This window comes from Schistocerca piceifrons, chromosome X (genome assembly GCF_021461385.2).
Source record: "Schistocerca piceifrons isolate TAMUIC-IGC-003096 chromosome X, iqSchPice1.1, whole genome shotgun sequence".
Classification (NCBI taxonomy): Eukaryota; Metazoa; Arthropoda; class Insecta; order Orthoptera; family Acrididae; genus Schistocerca; species Schistocerca piceifrons.
The window spans coordinates 840267699-840288065 of NC_060149.1; the positions used below are offsets into that span (position 1 = coordinate 840267699).

At 40.5% G+C, this 20367-nt stretch overlaps 1 protein-coding gene across 1 annotated transcript in view; it reads right to left on the reverse strand.

Annotated features, from left to right (window-relative positions):
- LOC124721488 (dnaJ homolog subfamily C member 2) overlaps nt 1–20367 on the reverse strand; it is a 191618-nt gene that overhangs the window by 53882 nt on the left and 117369 nt on the right. Inside the window, exon 5 of the mRNA XM_047246495.1 lies at nt 12811–12989. Coding sequence (XP_047102451.1) covers nt 12811–12989 — 179 coding nt within the window. The remainder of the gene's footprint in view (nt 1–12810; nt 12990–20367) is intronic.

Consider the following 20367-nt stretch of genomic DNA (forward strand, 5'->3'; position numbering starts at 1 on the left):
GAACTTTCAGAAAGAGGTTTTAAACTGCAGGACATCTCCAGGGGCACATGTGGACTCTGGCCACAATTTATTGGTTATGAACTGTACATTAAAACTGAAGAAATTGCAAAAAGGTAGCAAATTTCGGAGATGGGACCTGGATAAGTTCAAGAACCAGAAGCTGTTGCAAGTTTCTGAGGGAGCAGTGGGCAATGACTCACTAGACCAGATTAAAGGAATACAGTAGAAAACAAATGGGTTGCTTGAAGATATGAAATAGTAAAGGTAGTAAAGGATCAAATAGGTCAAAAAAGACTAAGCCTAATATAAATCTTTAGATAACAGTAGATATTGAATTTAACCGATGAAAGGAGAAAATATAAAAATGCAACAAATGAAGGAGGCCAAAGGAAATACAAATGTCTAAAAATGAGAGTGACAGGAAGTGTAAAATAGCTAAGCAGGAATGGCAAGAGGACAAATGTAATCATATAAAAATATATATCAGTAGAGGAAAGATAGATAGCTTCTATCGGAAAATTAAAGAGGCCTTTGCAGAAAAGAGAAGCAGCAGTACGAATATCAAGAGCACAGAAGGGAAAACTGGAGGGTGCAGGAAGTATATAGAGGGTCTATACAAGGGAGATGAACTTGAAGGTAATGTTATAGAAAGGAAAGAGGAAGTACATGAAGATGAGATGGAGGATATGATACTACAAGAAGGATTTGACACAGCACTGATGGCTTTAAACAGAAACAAGGTCTCAGAGTGGGCAACATTCCATCACAACTTCTGGTATCCCTAGGATAGCCAGCCATTACAAAACTATCCTACCTACTGCGCAGCATATATGGGACAGGCGAAACACTTTCATATATCAAGAAGACTGTAACAATGCCAATTCCGAAGAGAGCATGTACTGACAGGTGTGACTATTACTGAACTATCAGTTTAATAAGTCATGGTTGTGGAATACTAATTTGGATTATTTACAGAAGAATGTAAGAACTGGTAGAAGCCAACCTCAGCAAAGATCAGTTTGGATTCTGGAGAAATGTAAGAACATGCAAGACAATACTTACCCTATGACTTCTCTTAGAAAATAGGTTAAGCAAAGGCAAAGCTACGTTTAGAACATTTATGCAAGGGCATGGTGAAAAGTTATGCCTCTAATCTTTTTGTGAAAATTCTTAAAGCTTTTTAATGAAACAAATGTTATTAACATTCTACATCTTTATTCTTCACAACCCTCTGCTGCAAGAGGGTTTCTAAGTGTAGCATGTTTGTCCACACATGGAGCACCCTCTCCTTCAGCATGACAATGCTAGACCAAGCACGAGTGCTGCAACATCTGCAACAATCTGATGACTTGGATTCACTGTCATCAATCATCCTTCATACAGCCCCAATTTGGCCCCATCCGATTCTCATATGTTTCCAAAACCTGAACACCTTCGAGGACTTCACTTTGATAGGGACGAAGTGGTGCAAGCAGAACTGAGGTTGTGGTTCTGTCAACATCGACAAACACTCTACAATGATGGTATCAACAAACTGGTCTCTCGTCATGATAAATGTGTTCTTCACTAGGATAACTGTTGAGAAATGAATATGCAGACATGAAGAATAAAGATGTAGAAGGTTAACCTTTATCATATTTAAAACTCTTTGAGAATTTTTACATAAAAAATTCAGAGGCATTACTTGTCAGCATGCCCTTGTAGAGAGGGAGGAAGCTTTTGATAGCAGTGACTGGATTATACTCTTTTAAATTTCTGAATGTAAGGGGCTAAAATACAGGGAGCAAAAGGTTCTTTAGAACTTGTACAGAAACCAGATGGCAGTTTTAAGAGTCGAAGGGCACGAAACGGAAGCAGTGGCTGAGGAGGGAGTGAGACTGGGTCATAACTTGTCCCCTATGTTCTTCAGTCTGAACACTGAGCAAATTGTGAAGGAAAGCAAGTAGAAATTTGGAAAGGGAGTAAACATCAAGGACAGGAAATAAATACTTTTGAGGTTTGATTATGACATTGCAATTCTATGAGACAGCAAGGAACTTCCATGTGCAGTTGAGCAGAAGGGATAGTGATGTCAAAGGAGAATATAAGATGAACAATAACAAAATGAAAACAACGGTAATGAAATGTAACTGAATTAATTCAGGTGATACTGATGGAATTATATTAGGAAACGGGGCACTTGAAGTAGAAGATGAGTTTTGCTGTATGGACAGTAAAATAACTGGTGATGGCTGAAGTACAGAGGATATAAAATATAGAATTAAAATGGCAAGTAAAACGTTTCTGAGAAAAGAAATTTGTTAACATCGAATACAGAGTTAAGTCTTACGAAGTCTTTTCCAAAGGTATTTGTTTGGAGTGTAGCCGTGTATGGAAGTGAAACATGGACAATGATCTCTTTAGATAATAAGAGAATAGAAGCTTTTGAAATATGGTGCTACAGAAGAAGAATGCTGAAAATTTGATGGATAGGTCATGTAACTAATGAAAAGTTATTGAACAGAACTGAAGGAGAAAAAATGAAGTCATGGGGTAAACTTGACTGAACACAGGGTTTGGGTGATATGACACATTCTATGACATCAAAGAATCATCAATTTTGTACTAGAGGAAAGCGATGGGGTAAAAATTGCAGGAGACCATGAGACGAGAGCAGTAAGCAGGTTCAAATGGATGTGGGGTGCAGTAGTTATTCAGAGATGAAGAGGCCTGCACAGCCTACAGTAGTGCGGTGAACTGCATAAAATCATTTTTCGACTGACAACAACAACCACAACAATACTAGTACTAGTGCTGCTGCTTCTATACTGTCGTCTAGAGGAAGGTAAATTCCATAATCCTGCCCATAACCACTGTGTGTCATTAGTGCATTTTGGAGCCTGAAACATGGCAACACAGTTACCACCTTTCTGAATCCTTTGTATGTATAACAGTAGTCAAGGATTTTTCTTCTCTTTAAAAAGCTCCAGAAATGAACACAGTCTCTCAACTGGAAGTAAATGAACAGTTATGAACAGCTTTGAAGTAGTAGCATTTTGATGTCCGTTTGCTGCAAACAAGCAGATGATGACTACTTAAGCTACCCTCCAGCAAGCTACTTCTCTAAGATATGATTAAATCCGTGAATTTGTTCAGATATGTTCAGCTTTTGGAGTATATGATTTACATCTGAGAAAAGTTCACAGACTTGACAGCCCAGTGCACAAGGTCAATGGAGTAGGTTAGGCTTATGTTACAGCAAATAACAATGTCACATCAGTGATATACCGCAGCATTTAATGATAAACTAATTTAATTTCAGTGTGTAATAAGGCCAAGAAAACAACATTACTTTTTGCTATGCTGCATGGGTAATGCTGATCATATATTCATTGAGAAACTGTTTGTAGGACTCATCAGTATATGCACAGAAAATGAGTGGATAGTAATGATGTAATGCTAGACTGATTGAAAGTTGTTTGGAATAAAGGACTGGGTTATTTGCTTAACACTTTGACTGCTATAGGCACGTTAACGTACACCATTGTTACTGTCCATTACTCCTTCTAGAAGGACCTATATACATGTTTATGCGTGCGACCTTACCGCCGTCTTTGTGCTCTGAATGGATTAAAATGTCCTCCTTCTCGAGTGCCTGTGTGCTCTGTACGCATTAATCTGCAGGCCACTTTGTGGCCAGGTAGCCCTATTTCTGACCACCTGCTTAGTAGTTTTCCAATGTTCGGCCTCTGTGTGTGTGTGTGTGTGTGTGTGTGTGTGTGTGTGTGTGTGTGTGTGTATTGCTGTGATCTTATTTGTGTCACTGTTTTCACCTCCATTTATGACTGATAAAATGGCATACTGTCGTTGTATAGATGAAAAAATCATAGAACTTCTACCTAGAGGCGAAAGTGAGAATGAACTCTTTCACGGTTGGAAAGTTCGTCTAGAATGTATGTACTTTACGGTTAAATAAGCACTGGATTGTGGCAGTTGAGCTAGTTGTGATGGTGGTAGTGTCAGGTGGGATGGTAGAGAGGGAGGCTGGGGGCAGGGAGAGGGACCGGGGTTGGGTGGCTAGCAGCTTGGAATGCGGGATGGATGGATGGCAGGCGACATGGGGATGTTAATTGGTAGGGGATGACAGGATGGAAGAAGAGGAAACTGTTGGGTGGAGGATGTGGGGAGAGTGGGTTACATGAGGTTGAGGCCAGGATGTTTACAGGAGTGAAGGATTTACTGTAAGGATAACTACCATCTGAACAGTTTAGAGAAGTTGGTGGTGAAGGGAAGGATCCAGATGGCTCGGGTTGTGAAGCAGCCATTAAAATTAAGCATGTTGTGCTAGGCTGCATGTTGTGCCACCAGGTGGTCAACTTTGTTCCTGACAACAGTTTGGTGGTGGCCATTTATCCTGGTGGACAGCTGTTTGGTAGTCATACCAACATAAAAAGCTGTGCAGTGTTTGCAGCAGAGTTGGTATATGACATCCCAATCCCTATTCTGGTTCACATTCATTGATGATACCTTCATGATATGGACTCAGGGCCAAGATAGTTTAGCCACATTCCTTCACAGCCTCAAAACCTTTTCTCCCACCTGCTTCACCTGGTCCTCCTCTACCTAACATGCCACATTTTTGGGTGTTGACCTCCATCTCACTGATGGCTTCATCCACACCTCTGTCCTCTTTAAACCCTATGACCAGCAACAATACCTATATTTCAACAGCAGCCACCCCTTCCACACCAAAAAATTCCTCTCATCCAGCCCAGCCACCCATGGACGACATATCTGCAGTGGTGAGAACTCCCTTGCCCAGTATGCCGAAAGCCTCACAAAGGCCTTCACAGTCTATCAATACCCCCCAAAACCAGTCCACAAAAAGACTTCCCATGCCGTATCCCCACACACCCCAAATCCCCCCCCCCCCCCCCCATTACCATCCCCAACAGTCAGTTACAAAGGAGTGCTCCCACCCCCTTGTCACCCAATATCATCTTGGACTGGAACAACTGAACCATATACTTCACCAGGGCTTTGATCATCTCTCATCCTACCCAAGATCCTTCCCACCCTTCCAAAAGTGGTGTTGTGTCACCGACCCAGCCTACACAACATCCTTGTGCATTCCTATGCCACTCCCTCTCCCAAACCCTTGCCACAGAGACTAAGGTTCGAGACCTGCCCAATCCACCCACCCAGCATCTCCTCCTCCAGTCCCGTCACAGGCTTATCCCATCACATCAGTGGTTGGGCCAGCTGTGAAAGTAGCCATGTCATATACCAGCTCTGCTGCAAACACTGCACAGGCTTTTATGTTTGTATATCTACCAACTACCTGTCCACTAGGATGAATGGCCACACCAAACTGCTGACAAGAACGAAGATGACCAGCTACTGGCATAACACACAGCTGAACACAATGTGCTCAATTTCAATGGGTGCTTCACAACTTGAGCCATCTGGGTTCTTACCTCTAGCACCAGCTTCTGAACAATGCAGATGGGAGTTATCCTTACAACACATCCTCCACCCCCATAATCGTCTTGGCCTCAAACTCAAGTAGCCCACTGTCCACACACCCTCCATTCAGCAGTATCTCCTTCCTCCATCCGCTAACCCCCTCCCAATTCACGTCTCCACATCATGTTCAGCATTTGCTACAACTACACCTGCCAATCCTCCCTCCTGCATTCCTAGCCAGCAAACCGGCCTCCTTCCAAGCTGCTAGCCACCCATCTCCATTCCCTCTCCCTACCCCACTTGCACAACTAGCCGATCTGCCAGAAAATAGTATTGGCAGAGTCAGTATTGCTGGACCCATGTAGGGGCATAGGGTGTGTGTGTGTGTGTGTGTGTGTGTGTGTGTGTGTGTGCGCGCGCGCGCACGCACGCGCATGCGCCTTTTGACAACGCAATACTTCCGCTTTTTGGTGACTGGTGTTCTTTAATCCTAAAATCTTTGATAGGGATGACAGTGATGACTCACTGACTGAATCTCGAAGTAACAGTCCTGAGCAGTGTACATCAACTGGTGCAACACATCTGTCTCTACAAGAGAGAAACATTCTTCAGAATCTGAAATTTCTGATAATGAGGGCACAATTTTTGGAAGAAGAGCACACTCTAGAGGCATGTTTTACTGAAAGAGAACTGATTTTCATCCATTTGTGCATGCATCTGCTTATTCAGCTTCAGGACACAAGTGTGGATTAGAGTAAAATTTTAGCATTCTGTCATTGTTCCTGATATCTCTAACTGAAGATCTAATGAAATATATTGCAGATGAAACAAACAGATTTTATTTATACACCAAGACAAATATGCCAGAAAAAGTGCATCCCCGATTTTCAACATGGAAAGAAACAAGATTTGAGGAACTCTATTCCTTCATTGCTATTTGTCTGCTTATTGCTCATGTGAAAATGCTGAAAATGAGTCGCTACTGGCGCAAGGAAATACTCTACAATACAGCAGTTTTCGGTGAAATTATGCTCACAGACCATTCACCTTAAACTTTGAGAATGCTTCACTTTAGTGGCAACTCTGCCAGTAATGAACGAGAAGGGATATTCAAAGTTAGAAACATTGTGGATAAAGTTTGCACAACATTCTAGAGTACATCTCATCCATATCAAATGCTCTGCACTGATGAAGGCATACTGTTGTTTAAAGGGCAATTATCTTTCAAACTGTATATCCCAGCCAAAAGAAGTAGGTCTGGAATAAGAACATTTGTGCTGCGGAATTATTGGACAGTAAGTCCTGAATTTTATTGTGTATATAGGTGCAACTATAGAAACTGGCTTCCACAATTTGAGGAAAAGTGGTGACTGTGGCAACACCCATAAAGTTGTATTTGAAATGTGGGAAAACTCTTTATACCAAAAACTGCTATTCAATCCCATACATGTTCCTCTGGCTTCGTAACCAAGTAATGGCTGCATGTGGTACTGTTCACAGTAACAGGTGCAACACACTAAAACTACAAGACAAACTGAAATGATGAGGAACTGTGAGAGTCCATTGATACAATACAATGTTTGCACTGAAGTGGCACAACAAAAGAGTAGTGTGGATGTTGAGCACAAACCTTTTTTGTATCAGTATGTAGTCCAACTGTTACCGTTCCCTATTCAAATTTGATATCCATGTGAAACGTCTCCTTTTGTGATGTTGCAAATAATGTGTTACCCACTGCTAATGAATTTTCTTTACAGAAACTAATTAGTCATACTGAGCAACACCACCGAAACCCTGATGATGAGGGCATTAACTTGCCTGTGCTGTGTCTTACCACTGCGCTGGCAAGCTACACTGAGTAAGGCTATCCCATCTCACAATAAATTCACATGCTTGTTGTCTTAACCCAAATGTAGACATGCCACACTCAGAGGTCAGCAGTGGCTCATGCAGTGTTCCACCACACCTTCTCATAAATTTTACTCTTAGTCATTCATTTCTTATTCCTAATCCAAATTTTCCAACTGTATCTTCATCTCTTCCTTCACCCAAGACTGCATTTCAGTCCCACATGATGATAACGCAGGCATATCTATTTTCTTTCTCGAAGAGTTCCTGTATTTTCTCATAATATTATTCCACTTCCTCATTGCATTTCAGTCCCACATGATGATAACGCAGGCATATCTATTTTCTTTCTCGAAGAGTTCCTGTATTTTCTCATAATATTATTCCACTTCCTCATCTCTATGGTGGCTTGTTGGCATATACAGGGTGTTACAAAAAGGTACGGCCAAACTTTCAGGAAACATTCCTCACACACAAAGAAAGAAAATATGTTATGTGGACATGTGTCCAGAAACGCTTACTTTCCATGTTAGAGCTCATTTTATTACTTCTCTTCAAATCACATTAATCATGGAATGGAAACACACAGCAACAGAACGTACCAGCGTTACTTCAAACACTTTGTTACAGGAAATGTTCAAAATGTGCTCCGTTAGCGAGGATACATGCATCCACCCTCCGTCACATGGAATCCCTGATGCGCTGATGCAGCCCTGGAGAATGGCGTATTGTATCACAGCTGTCCACAATACGAGCACGAAGAGTCTCTACATTTGGTACCGGGGTTGCGTAGACAAGAGCTTTCAAATGCCCCCATAAATGAAAGTCAAGAGGGTTGAGGTCTGGAGAGCGTGGAGGCCATGGAACTGGTCCAAATCCATCGGTCACCGAATCTGTTGTTGAGAAGCGTACGAACACTTCGACTGAAATGTGCAGGAGCTCCATCGTGCATGAACCACATGTTGTGTCGTACTTGTCAAGGCACATGTTCTAGCAGCACAGGTAGAGTATCCCGTATGAAATCATGATAACGTGCTCCATTGAGCGTAGGTGGAAGAACATGGGGCCCACTCAAGACATCACCAACAATGCCTGCCCAAACGTTCACAGAAAATCTGTGTTCAGGACGTGATTGCACAATTGTGTGCAGATTCTCGTCAGCCCACACATGTTGATTGTGAAAATTTACAATTTGATCACTTTGGAATGAAGCCTCATCCGTAAAGAGAACATTTGCACTGAAATGAGGATTGACACATTGTTGGATGAACCATTCACAGAAGTGTACCCATGGAGGCCAATCAGCTGCTGATAGTGCCTGCACACGCTGTACATGGTACGGAAACAACTGGCTCTCCCGTAGCACTCTCCATACAGTGACGTGGTCAACGTTACCTTGTACAGCAGCAACTTATCTGACGCTGACATTAGGGTTATCGTCAACTGCACGAAGAATTGTCTCGTCCATTGCAGGTGTCCTTGTCGTTTTAGGTCTTCCCCAGTTGCGAGTCATAGGCTGGAATGTTCCGTGCTCCCTAAGACGCCGATCAATTGCTTCGAACGTCTTCCTGTCGGGACACCTTCGTTCTGGAAATCTGTCTCGATACAAACATACCGCACCACGGCTATTGTCCCACGCTAATCCATACATCAAATGGACATCTGCCAACTCCGCATTTGCAAACACTGCACTGACTGCAAAACCACGTTCGTGATGAACATTAACCTGTTGATGCTATGCACTGATTTGCTTGATGCTAGTACTGTAGAGCAATGAGTCGCATGTCAACACAAGCACCGAAGTCAACATTACCTTCCTTCAATTGGGCCAACTGGTGGTGAATCGAGGAAGTACAGTACATACTGACGAAACTAAAATGAGCTCTAACATGGAAATTAAGCATTTCCGGACACATGTAAACATAACATCTTTTCTTCATTTCTATGTGAGGAATGTTTCCTGAAAGTTTGGCCGTACCTTTTTGTAACACCCTGTATACCTGTATCAACACCAAATCTTTTGAACTACCCCTCAGTCGTACATCATCAGTCTTCCACCAATATATTGTACCTTCATTACCTTATTTTTCAGCTTTTGCCCTATCAATATCCCTACTCCATTTTCAATATTCCTGATTTCTCCTGAGTAAAAGAGCTTATAATCTCTACTTTCTATCTCCCCATTCTCTCCCCAAGGCATTTTCCACAAACCGAGGGCATCTAATCTGTTCCTTTTCATCTCCTGTTTTGCATTCTCTAGCTTTCCTGCTTGCAGTAGTGTCCTCACATTCCATGTTCCAATCCTTATCTTTCCTTCCTTCACTGTCCCTTCTTCCTTTCAAATATGTCTACTCTCAATGGGTTCCCCTCCCGGAGATCAGAATGAGGGGAAGTTTTAACTCCGGAAACTTTCACATGGAGAGACGTACCATGTACTGCTTGCGAATGTAATGTGGTAGTTTCCTGTTACTTTCCACATAGGCAGTAGGATGCCCAGCCTAAAATCAGCCACTCACTATGAGTCAGACGCTGTCTGTAGCTGCCCCTCTGGGGTACAGTCGCTACTTGTACTCTTTTTGTACCCAAAGAGAAAAGGTGCCTCGTCCGCCAGCTCTGCTGTACCGAAGTCCATCTTCTCTGCCTTCGCTGCCATTGAGATCTTCACCGTATCCCTGGCAAGGGGCCCTCACGAGGTACTATCACCCGGGCCAGGTGAACCAAAGTTTTTTAATGAGGTGTTACTCCTTCCCCTCCTGCTTTCTCAACTGGGCTTGGGACCGGCTATTGAAATACAATGGTAACTTATAAAGAGATCTCAAGTACACTGATGTCTTCTTACAGAAGAGCTATTGTGTTAGCACAGATGAACAGGAAAGGTTTGAATTTTTCACTTCTACAGCATTTATTTCATAACTTCCATTCAAGAAACTAAGACTTATGCATAACTGCTTCAAAGAAAGCTCAAATGCAGACAATCATCCATTCCCGGCACACAAGAAGTAAGATAGTAGTAGCTTTAAAATGAAAAATTTTAGGTGTCGGATTAACTGCATTTATTTTTTATTGGAGGTGCCAAACCCAAAGTGACAGATGGGGTTGTCACACTCAGAACTGTACAAATATTCAGTACCGTACAAGCTGGGCACTGCAGCAAAACCAGTTGCAGTTAGTGACCCAAAAGCAATCTCTCAGTGCTGGTACCAGAATTAGGTGACAACAAAGCTGCACTCACCATGGAATGCAGTGAGCAAATGTGTAGCAGTCAAAGGATTAATAAGAGGGAAATTTTCATGTTGGATTTCTTGCACAGGAAGTTAAGGAACTGATATGAAAGACCAATAAAGGCATATTACAAACTCCTAGTGGTGTTATTTCCAAATTTCAATACTGTAAGCAGGAAATCTGCATAAAGGAAACCACCTAAGCTGCTAAAAGGAACGAACAGCTTCGTCGAGCAGATCACGCCCCATCTCTGTTAGGGAATATAAACAACCCTTCAGTACATCTGATGAGAAATTGATACTTATTGCCAGAGTTGGATTTCAAGAAAATATGTAGTAGAAGGATTTTTTTTAAAAAAAGTGCTGCATATCCAATTCTGTGGATGACTCAAAAGACGGTGTAATATGAGAGAAGGATCGGCAAGGAAGAAACAGCAATAGGTCTACAAATGAAGATGAAGATGACAATGGTGGTGCTGGTAAAGAAAACTGTATCACAGATCATTAGCTTAGGCAGTCCTTGATATGGCCCTGTTTGCTGAAACAATGGAAGCTTAGGCAGTCCTTGATATTAAACCTTTTGTTTATATGTATTTTACACTTTCTTTTATTACCATAGTTTAAGCAGCTAACATTTAGTGTAAGTTTACAGTACACGATGTTAAACTCTTCTTCTTTCTTCTTGTTTCGTTTCACCCTCTTTGGGGTACGCTGGATCAATCATTTCTTTGTGCGTTGTTCTTTTTTTAGGGCCCAGTATTTCTTCATTCTTTCTGATCTTCTTCTCCTCTCTTCTTCCGAGATGAAGGGTTTGGACTTTTGTGTGGTTTTGTCTTGGAACCTTATGTTTTCATCTTTAGTAATTAATTTAGCAGTTCGATCAATAAGTGATTTTTCTGAAATCTTTAATTCCACTAGGTCTTTCTCAGTTTCTTTAAACCAGTTGGGCTTCGTTTCGGTTACAAAAGAAGTCAAAGATTTGTTTAGTTAATCTGTTGGAATTCATTCTGAGAAGATGACCATAAAAATTTATTCTCCTTTTTCGCATAGAATCTGAAAGTTTTTCAATTTTCTTGTAGAGAGTTTCATTTTTGATGTATATAATCTCATTGTCTTGAAATTTTAGCCCAATGATTTTTCTTAAAATTTTTCTTTCCTTTAGCTCAGGTTTCTCCATTTGGCCTTTGAAATTCATGTTAAGTGTTTCTGCTGCATACAGTGCTTCTGGCTTAATCACTGTCTTGTAATGTTTAATTTTGGACCCCCATGAAAGGGATTTTTTGTCGTATGTATTTTTTGTTAGCTGGAAGGCCAATTAAAGTTTATTTTTTCTGGATTCCATTGCTTTGCTTTCCCCAGCATTCCAACTAATCCATTCTCCGAGATATTTGAATTCTTTTACTATTTCAATCTTCTGTTCTTGAACTTTGAGGTATTTACATGAGTGCTTGATGTTTGTCAATATCTTAGTTTTTTCAAAGGAGATGTGAAGACCAATTTTAGCTGCTTGTCTCTTTAGTTCAAGGATTTGCTCCCGTGCTTCTTCCATTGTTTCAGCAAACAGGGCCATATCATCTGCAAAAGCAATGCAATTTACTTTAAGGTTCTTCTTTTTGCAACCCAGTCTTATACCACTCTTAATATTTGTGTTCCATTCTCTGACTACTTTCTCAAGCGCACAATTGAACAGCAACGGTGAGAGCCCATCGCCCTGTTGCACTCCCGTTTTTATTTCAAAGGGTTCTGATAGTTCGCCCATAAATTTAACTTTCGAATATGTATTTGTAAGGGTCGCTTTTATAATATTAGTTGTTTTCTTATCCAAACCCATTTCTTCAAGGACTGATAACAGAGATTCTCTATCAATCGAATCATATGTTAAACTCATTATGGTAGATATTTTTAATTTTCTTACTCGGAATTTATTTGGGAGTGGGGGGCGGAGGAGGGGTGGAAGGAGGTAATGTTCTGTATATGATGATCTTATAGTTGGGTAGCACGGGGAAACATGAGTCCCAAATAGTATGGATTATTTGGCCTGCAATGTATGTGTATTGTAGCACTTGCAAGACATTAAATAACAGTGTTCTCTTTTCATCCCTGGTTTCAAAATTGAAAACTTCAAGTACAACTTACTTACAATGTTTTCTGTACAGTATCTGTTCCTAACATTGACTGAGCTGTTTGTGAGATTAAATAATATGGATTAATTCGGCATCATATTATCACTCAAAAATCTGCCCCAACATAATTCTCCCATTACAAAGCAATCTCAAAGTATTAATGAGATACTCACATCTGTCCTTTCTCTTTGTCTTCTTCATCAAGGTACGAGAACTCTCTCCATGACTCAAAGTTGTACCAAAAATCGTAAAACTTTTCCACGCTCTCTCTCGGATCATCTGGACCGCCTATTGGAGGGACAGGCAACTTTTCTGAGAAACGAGCTTCTAAGGCAAAAGCCTCGGCAAAAACCTAGAGAAAAGATAATGGGTTCTAAGAATAAAACAAAATTTCTAAAAAATATCAGAAAGAGGGCAGAAATTGGAAAGATAATCATAATCCCTGAATGTGAATGAAATTGACTACATTCACAGGTTCATTTCAACACGTACTTACACCCAAAACTCCAGATGTCAGACACTCAGATCGGTACCAAATTTTGTATGTTGATAGAGTATCAACCAAAACACCAATTTAGTTCGTGTTATGTGCTGTCATCAAGTGTAAGATGCATAAACATAATTAAAAGTAACACCAGAATTACGGAGCACAGGGAAAGCGTATCTATGAGTCATTGTTTTGTAGATCCTGCATGGGTGAGTTGGTGCTGGATCAGCAGCTCGCCATGTTTGATCAGGTGGTTAGCTGCCCTCTGTAATAAAAAGACTGAGTGAATGGATCAATGATGAACTTGAACAGGTGTCACAGGATGTCTGCCCCGAACAAGTGCAATGAACAAAATGGGATTAAAGAAAAAAAGTTGGTAGAGCATTCACCGTCATATGTCATGCGTTCAAACCCTGCTGAGAACATTTTCCTGACATGTAAATGGACTTTTCGTCCTGTCTTTCCACAAACACGAGACTCTAACCACAACACGCATATCTGATGTATGGCGGCACTCCCATCTGCAGTCAATTATTATTATTATTATTATTATTATTACTATGGACGAAGTGAATTGCAGACTGCCAGAAACTTCGAAAAGTCCTTTTAATGTCAGGAAAATATTCTTCCATATAACAGTTTCATGCATGAAGAGTTAAAACATTTGCCACTAGCAGGGTGGAATGCGGGACCTTTCGTATGACGACCTCCGCTCGACCAAGTCACCCACACAAGATCTATGGAACAATGATTCACAGGTACACTTTTCTGTGTTCTGTAGTTCTGGTGTTACTTTTAATTACCATTTATGCCTGTTCTTATGGACGACAGCATGAACTAAATCGGTGTTTTGGTTGATACTTTATTGACACAGAACATTTGGTATCGATCTGAATGTCCGACATCTGGAGGTTTGGGTGTTAGATTAGTATATGATGCAGATGAAATTCAAAATACTGTACTGTACACTGACACACTTCCTGTTGCAAGTATGCCAGAAGAATAACTAATCTGCACAGAAATTACATGCCAACTTTCATAATTTTATGTAAACATAGATATAAAACAAAAACAGGAGAAAGACAAATTAGTACACATTACTACTGTAAATACGAGGTGTGATTTTTAAGCAAGTACCGTTTTGCCACACCGCGGCCGCAGCGCTGCAGTCGGTGTTCTGCGCATGTGCACCGGGTACCTAAATCTGTTGTCTACGCACTGACGCCATTACAGTCTGATTCTTCCTTGTTTACATTGTGTACTGAGTGTTTAAGGTGCCTCCGATAATCGTGAGTCCTGCCGACTGTGAAGTACAGGCTGTTATAAGATTTCTTAGTGCTAAAAGCCTAAAAGCGATCGATATTCATCGTGAGATCTGTGCAGTTTACGGAGGAAACATTATGAGTGATGAAATGGTAAGAAAGTGGCTGAGAGCATTTAAAGATGGCCGCACAAATGTGCATGATGAACAACGGAGTGGACATCCTTCGGTTGGTAATGAAAATTTGGTGCAGGAAGTGGACACTAAGGTAAGAGAAAACAGACGCTTTACGATTTCCTCCTTGCGGGACGACTTTCCTAATGTTTCTCATAGTGTTTTGTATGGCATTGTGACCAAGCACTGGAATTACCGAAAACTGTGCGCACGCTGGGTACTGAAAATGTTGACGGATGTGCACAAAACCAAACGTTTAGACATTGCATTGACTTTCCTTGAGTGGTACCACAACAACGGCGATGATTTCTTAAGCCAAATTGTTATGGGTGATGAAACATGGGTGGCCTACGTCACACCAGAATCAAAGCAATAGTCCATGGAATGGTGGCATTCAGATTCACCCAGAAAAGTGAAGTTTAAGCAAACAATTTCTGCCCGGAAAATCATGTGCACAGTTCTTTGGGACAGAAAAGGAGTATTGCTTTTGGAATTTCTGCCTCGTAATGAGACAATCAATGCAGCAGCTTACTGTAAGACATTGCACAATCTGCGCCGTTCAATTCCGAACAAAAGACGTGGCAAGTTGAGTAAGGGCATCGTTTTGCTGCAATACAATGCCCGTCCGCACATGGCGAATCAGACCAAAGATCTCATCACATCTTTTCGATGAGAAATTCTAGATCATCCTCTGTACAGCCCCAATCTTGCACCCAGTGACTACCATCTGTTCCTGCACTTGAAAAGACACCTGAGCGGTCAGCGTCTTCAAGACGATGACGAAGTCAAAACGGTGGTGATGTAGTGGTTAACAAGTCAGGCGGCACACTTCTATGAGGAGGGTTTTCAAAAACTGGTACAACATTATGACAAGTGCCTCAATATTGACAGAAATTATGTAGAAAAGTAGATTAAGGTACAGGCTTTCATGTAAAAATAAAATTATTGAGATATCTTAAAGTGTCTTTTTTTAATTTCAGAACGGTACTTACTTAAAAAAAAAAACACGCCTCATACTTGAGTTCACATATATTAAGACTGAGATACTTTATTAAATTTATATAGAGATTGATAGTTTAGCCATTGTGGTTAAGAAACATAAGAGTAATGTCTGTTTACTTCTGTATGTATCTTATCAGTTGTAAAAGAGCTGTGTCTACTGAAGATATGTACAAGCCAGCCCAACCATATCTTTATGGATATGAATTCTTGAATGATTATTTTCTTTTTATAAAGACATTATCTTCACAAAGTCTTTTTGTCAAGAGTATTATATACTGTAACATCTACAACATTAAAGCATGCTCAAAACCAACAGTTTCACTGTCCCAAATCCACCTCACACTTGCTGTGGTAGCAGTCTATCATCCACTCCCAGAAATAGAAACTTACTATCAAAAGGAGTGACACTTATCAGCAATGCCTATTATCTTTCAGGTGACTTGCAAGTTTTATTCTGTATTATAAGGATATATCAGAAATACTTTAAAATTTTAGGTTACATTTCTAATCTCATTAACAACCAGGTCATTAGAGACGCAGGACAAGATCAGACTGAAGGAGGACATGGAAGAAAAACCGGCCATGTTCTTTCAAAGGAATCGTTATGACATTTACCTTAATCAATTTAAGAAAACTGTGGAAAACCTAAATTACCAGGCCTGGGCAGGGATTTGAAATGCCATCATTCCAAATACATGCCCTGTATCTTGTCACTGCAGTTGGTTGCTTCTACACAAGCAGGAACTATAACAATTTTTGTGGGGATTTGAAAATCCTTGTGGTACAGTCCAGGCTACGCAACAGTGGCAATTCGAGATTACTATTATTATAGAATTGCAGGATACTGAGTGGTAGGTTCACATATTATCCCAGCATGCCTTACAGGTACTGTCTACAAGGACTTGCTACACAATGTAACCCTGCAAATATGTGGTTGCATATGGGGACAGATAAACAGTAGAGGACCAGTTCCAGGGTCTGAATGTTCAGCTGATCTTAATCCTTCAGACTGTTATACATCAGACCTCTAAAACAAGACATTAATGCACGAGGCAACTGTCACACTGAAAACCAAATCCAACAAACAAACACACAACTGCTGCAAGTTTGGCAAACCTACAATTGTTGCAAAATGCTGACGACAGTTTCAAACTCTTATAAACACAGACATTCATCAGACTTTTCTTTCTTTTTTTTAAAAAAAAAATGGAGTCTGGCTCCAAAGATGCAATAGCACTCTGTACTATAATTTTTTATGTAATTCTTTGTCACAAAAATCAACCCAAAGAATAATACCTGTGGTCAAATCAACCTGAAAAAGGAGGCATGGGGTTTAGAAAGTTTCATTATAAAGAGGAACCCACAGAGCTTATAATCCTGTATTGGAGGATATCTACATTGAAGAAGGGCAAAGTTTCAAGAATTTTCTCAGTATGGCATGAGCAATTCAAAGAACTCTTGAAGCTAATAGCACTACATATTCAACAGAAAGACACAAGGTTTAGAGTTGTAGTATCACCAGCAGAGCAGCTTCTTGTAACCCTTTGATTTTTGGCAACGGGCGACAATTATAAAAGTTTAATGTACTCTCATTGAATATCACTGGCCAAGATTAGTGAACCTCTAGAGGATGCTGGGTTACTGTAAATGTACTCAAGGATTTTGTAAAAGTAGGTACTGTTGTTTTACTTTTTCATACATTCTTAACACATTAATACATCCACTTATCTGCTCATACTACATATTCAATTCCTTCCCCACATCCCACAACCTGAAGGTAAGGAACTGAAAGTTATTGTAAAGGCCTCAGATTACCATAGTAGTTGGTAGGTACTTCACCCTCTGAGTTAAAAATATAAGTTGCTGGAAACAGTTTAAATACATGCGCCTACATGCTGATACACTATCTTGACAGCATCATTACCCTCTGAAAGGAAGCATGAAAAATATATTTTAAGACCCAAATTAACATAGTAGATGTCACTGTCTTAAAATAAAAACACTGTTAAATTGAAATAATTTATTTATACAATTATTGAATCAGGATCCCACAGAGGTTTCCTAATTTCAATTTCTAATAAAAACTGAACAGTTGCTTCTGAGGAGCACTTGGGAGTCGCCACTGTGTAAACACACAGAAGAAACAAAGCAGACAATACGGCAACATGCATGTGCCAGTCACCCAATTCTGCCATGTTTTTGCTCACTGACCACAAACTAAAAACTCAAGACAAAACTTCCCTCAACTAGTTTTTCAAACTTGCGATTTCAAACAACTGTTGACAATAGCTGAAAGATAAAGTAAACTGTAAGTTGAAAACCATTGTCAGCTGAGTTTTTTGGAGTTTGTCTTCAATGTGAAGGTAACTTAATGCACAGACACTTCATCAATGTGCCTTGGAAGCCTGAGAAACCATTTGACCCCATCCCCGCCATTTGACACCATTCCCACAAATTGGAAAAGTACTTCCAACACATCTTCTACATTAACACAACCAACACTGAAATTTCAGTGAAAATGAAAAAAACAACAAAAATTGTTTAACATTCACAATTTCTAATATGCTACTGCTGAGAATAATACACAGGGGCTTGTTTTATCGCTCAGGTCATTTGGGTGCACTCTGACAGTAATACTCCAGAGAGAGAGAGAGAGAGAGAGAGAGAGAGAGAGAGAGAGAGAGAGAGAGACACACACACACACACACACACACACACACACACACGAAAGGTTCTGAGCATTTTCTCCCTCTGTTCACTGTTCACAATTTGAACCACTTCTTATTTTCCTCTTTCTCTTCTCTTCCAAGGAGGAAACTGCTAATGTGAAAGCTCAAGGTTCAAAGTGCTATGTCTCCCAGGAGGAGATGCTCAATAAGAAATAATAAGACACAGGTAAACAAGAACAAGGGTTTATTACAAGAGCAGTAGAGGGCTCTAATAATAAGGGAAAACTCTTCTCAACAAAAAAAAAATAATAATACAACTACTCAGATACTAACAGGCATATGCCTGGAACCCATAGTGAATAAACATAGTGGGACGTGAAGACTATGCCACTGGTAATCCCTAACGACAGAGGTTGAGTGTTTGGTGTAGTTGGCCAACAGGTATGTTTCGGGACATCACTGGAAAGTCTTAAGACCCACTGCAGTTGGCTTCTGACCAGACTCTGACTGGTTGGCTGCTAAGTGCTGGCACACGAATTGGCATAGAGCTCTGGTGGAGCGAGCTCCTGACGTGTTGGCTTGCACTGCCCTATATAGCTGGGACACGCAGGAATTCGTGCTGATCCAGTTCTGCACACGTGACATAGCAGAGGTAATAGGTCCCTCACATGGAGCACTCTGGTTGTGCTCGTCCTGCCGTCTGTCATCCTTGTTGCGATTGACACGCAGCTCCAACCGGTCGGAGCTGTCAGTGGTGGACGTCGAGTGTGCGTGATGTGTGCTTACTTGTGTGAATGTGTGTATGCCTTCTTTGCTGAGGAAGCCTTTGGCCGATAGCTGCATGTGTACCAGTCTTTTTGTTGTGCCTGTTGTGCTTGTTGTGCCTGTCTGCAACTCAATGGGTCTTCTATTCTATTCCTTATATTGTTAATATAATCCTCAAATGGCTAACTCCTGGGCCTATACTGGATTGTTCACCAGCTTTGAAAAGTGTCGTGATAACAGCAGTTCTATGCAGTTTAAAAGATTTAAGATGGTTACTTGCAGAAAAATGTACATAAAATGATACTATAGCATATAGAGTGCAAGTAGGCAGAAAACATGTATTGGACAGCAATTTGTTCAATCTCATCACAGCAGCCATTCTGAATGACAAAAATTGTCTTGATATTTGGCATCAAGCACTTCAGTAGTATATACAAATCTATCTCCATAGCCAAATGGTCAGAGTGGCTGACTGCCATGCAAAGGACCTGGGTATTGAAAGAGATTTTTTCTTTGTGGGAGTGCTGGAACAGCATGCACTCAGCCAACTGAGGAGCTACCTGACCAAGTAGTAGTGGCACCAGGTCTGCTAAACTGGCAACAGTCAGAAGTATGATGTACTGACCCCCACCCTTCCATATTGCATTCACATGACACCATTGGCTGAGTGATGACATTTGACCTGTCTACAGCCAGAATAGACGTGCTATCATTATTATTATTATTATTATTATTATTATTTCAATACAAAGAAAAGAATTTGTAATTAGTTTAACAAAAATATACTTTTTTTAAGATAAAATATGAGAATGTCCCGTTATAAGCAACACTGGTAAAAAAAAACATAGCAGCCATGTAACAAATTAGCACACTTCATTTAACATAATTCACTTAGCTAGGGAGGGAGGGTCTGTGACAACGGTCCAAGAAAACTGGGCAGAGGGTGAAGTGTATTCTCTAAAAGGTGATTAATTATTAAAACAAATCTACAGTAGTCTTAGTCATGGTTAGCATCATTCCACCACACTTTAGTACGAGACAAACAGTCAAGTATTACGCAACCACAGCAACACCCTTCTCAGACTCGTCATGCTCATGGAACTACAGCATGAAGGATGGAATGTCGGTATAGCACCTATATAACAGTGGCTCCTTGATTTGTAGTGCATGCAATCCATAACACTAGACTTGTATTCACTCCGTTTCAGATCTCCACTCTGGAAGTCATATGTTGTTATTGGAATTTGCCACAAGCCAAGAAATCTAGGAAATACACAACATTATTATTTAAGGGCAAATGTTACCAGTAAAAAATCACACATTTCAGGATGAAAATAAGTGTCTGTACCTTCGTTTGAGCTGTTTCACAAGT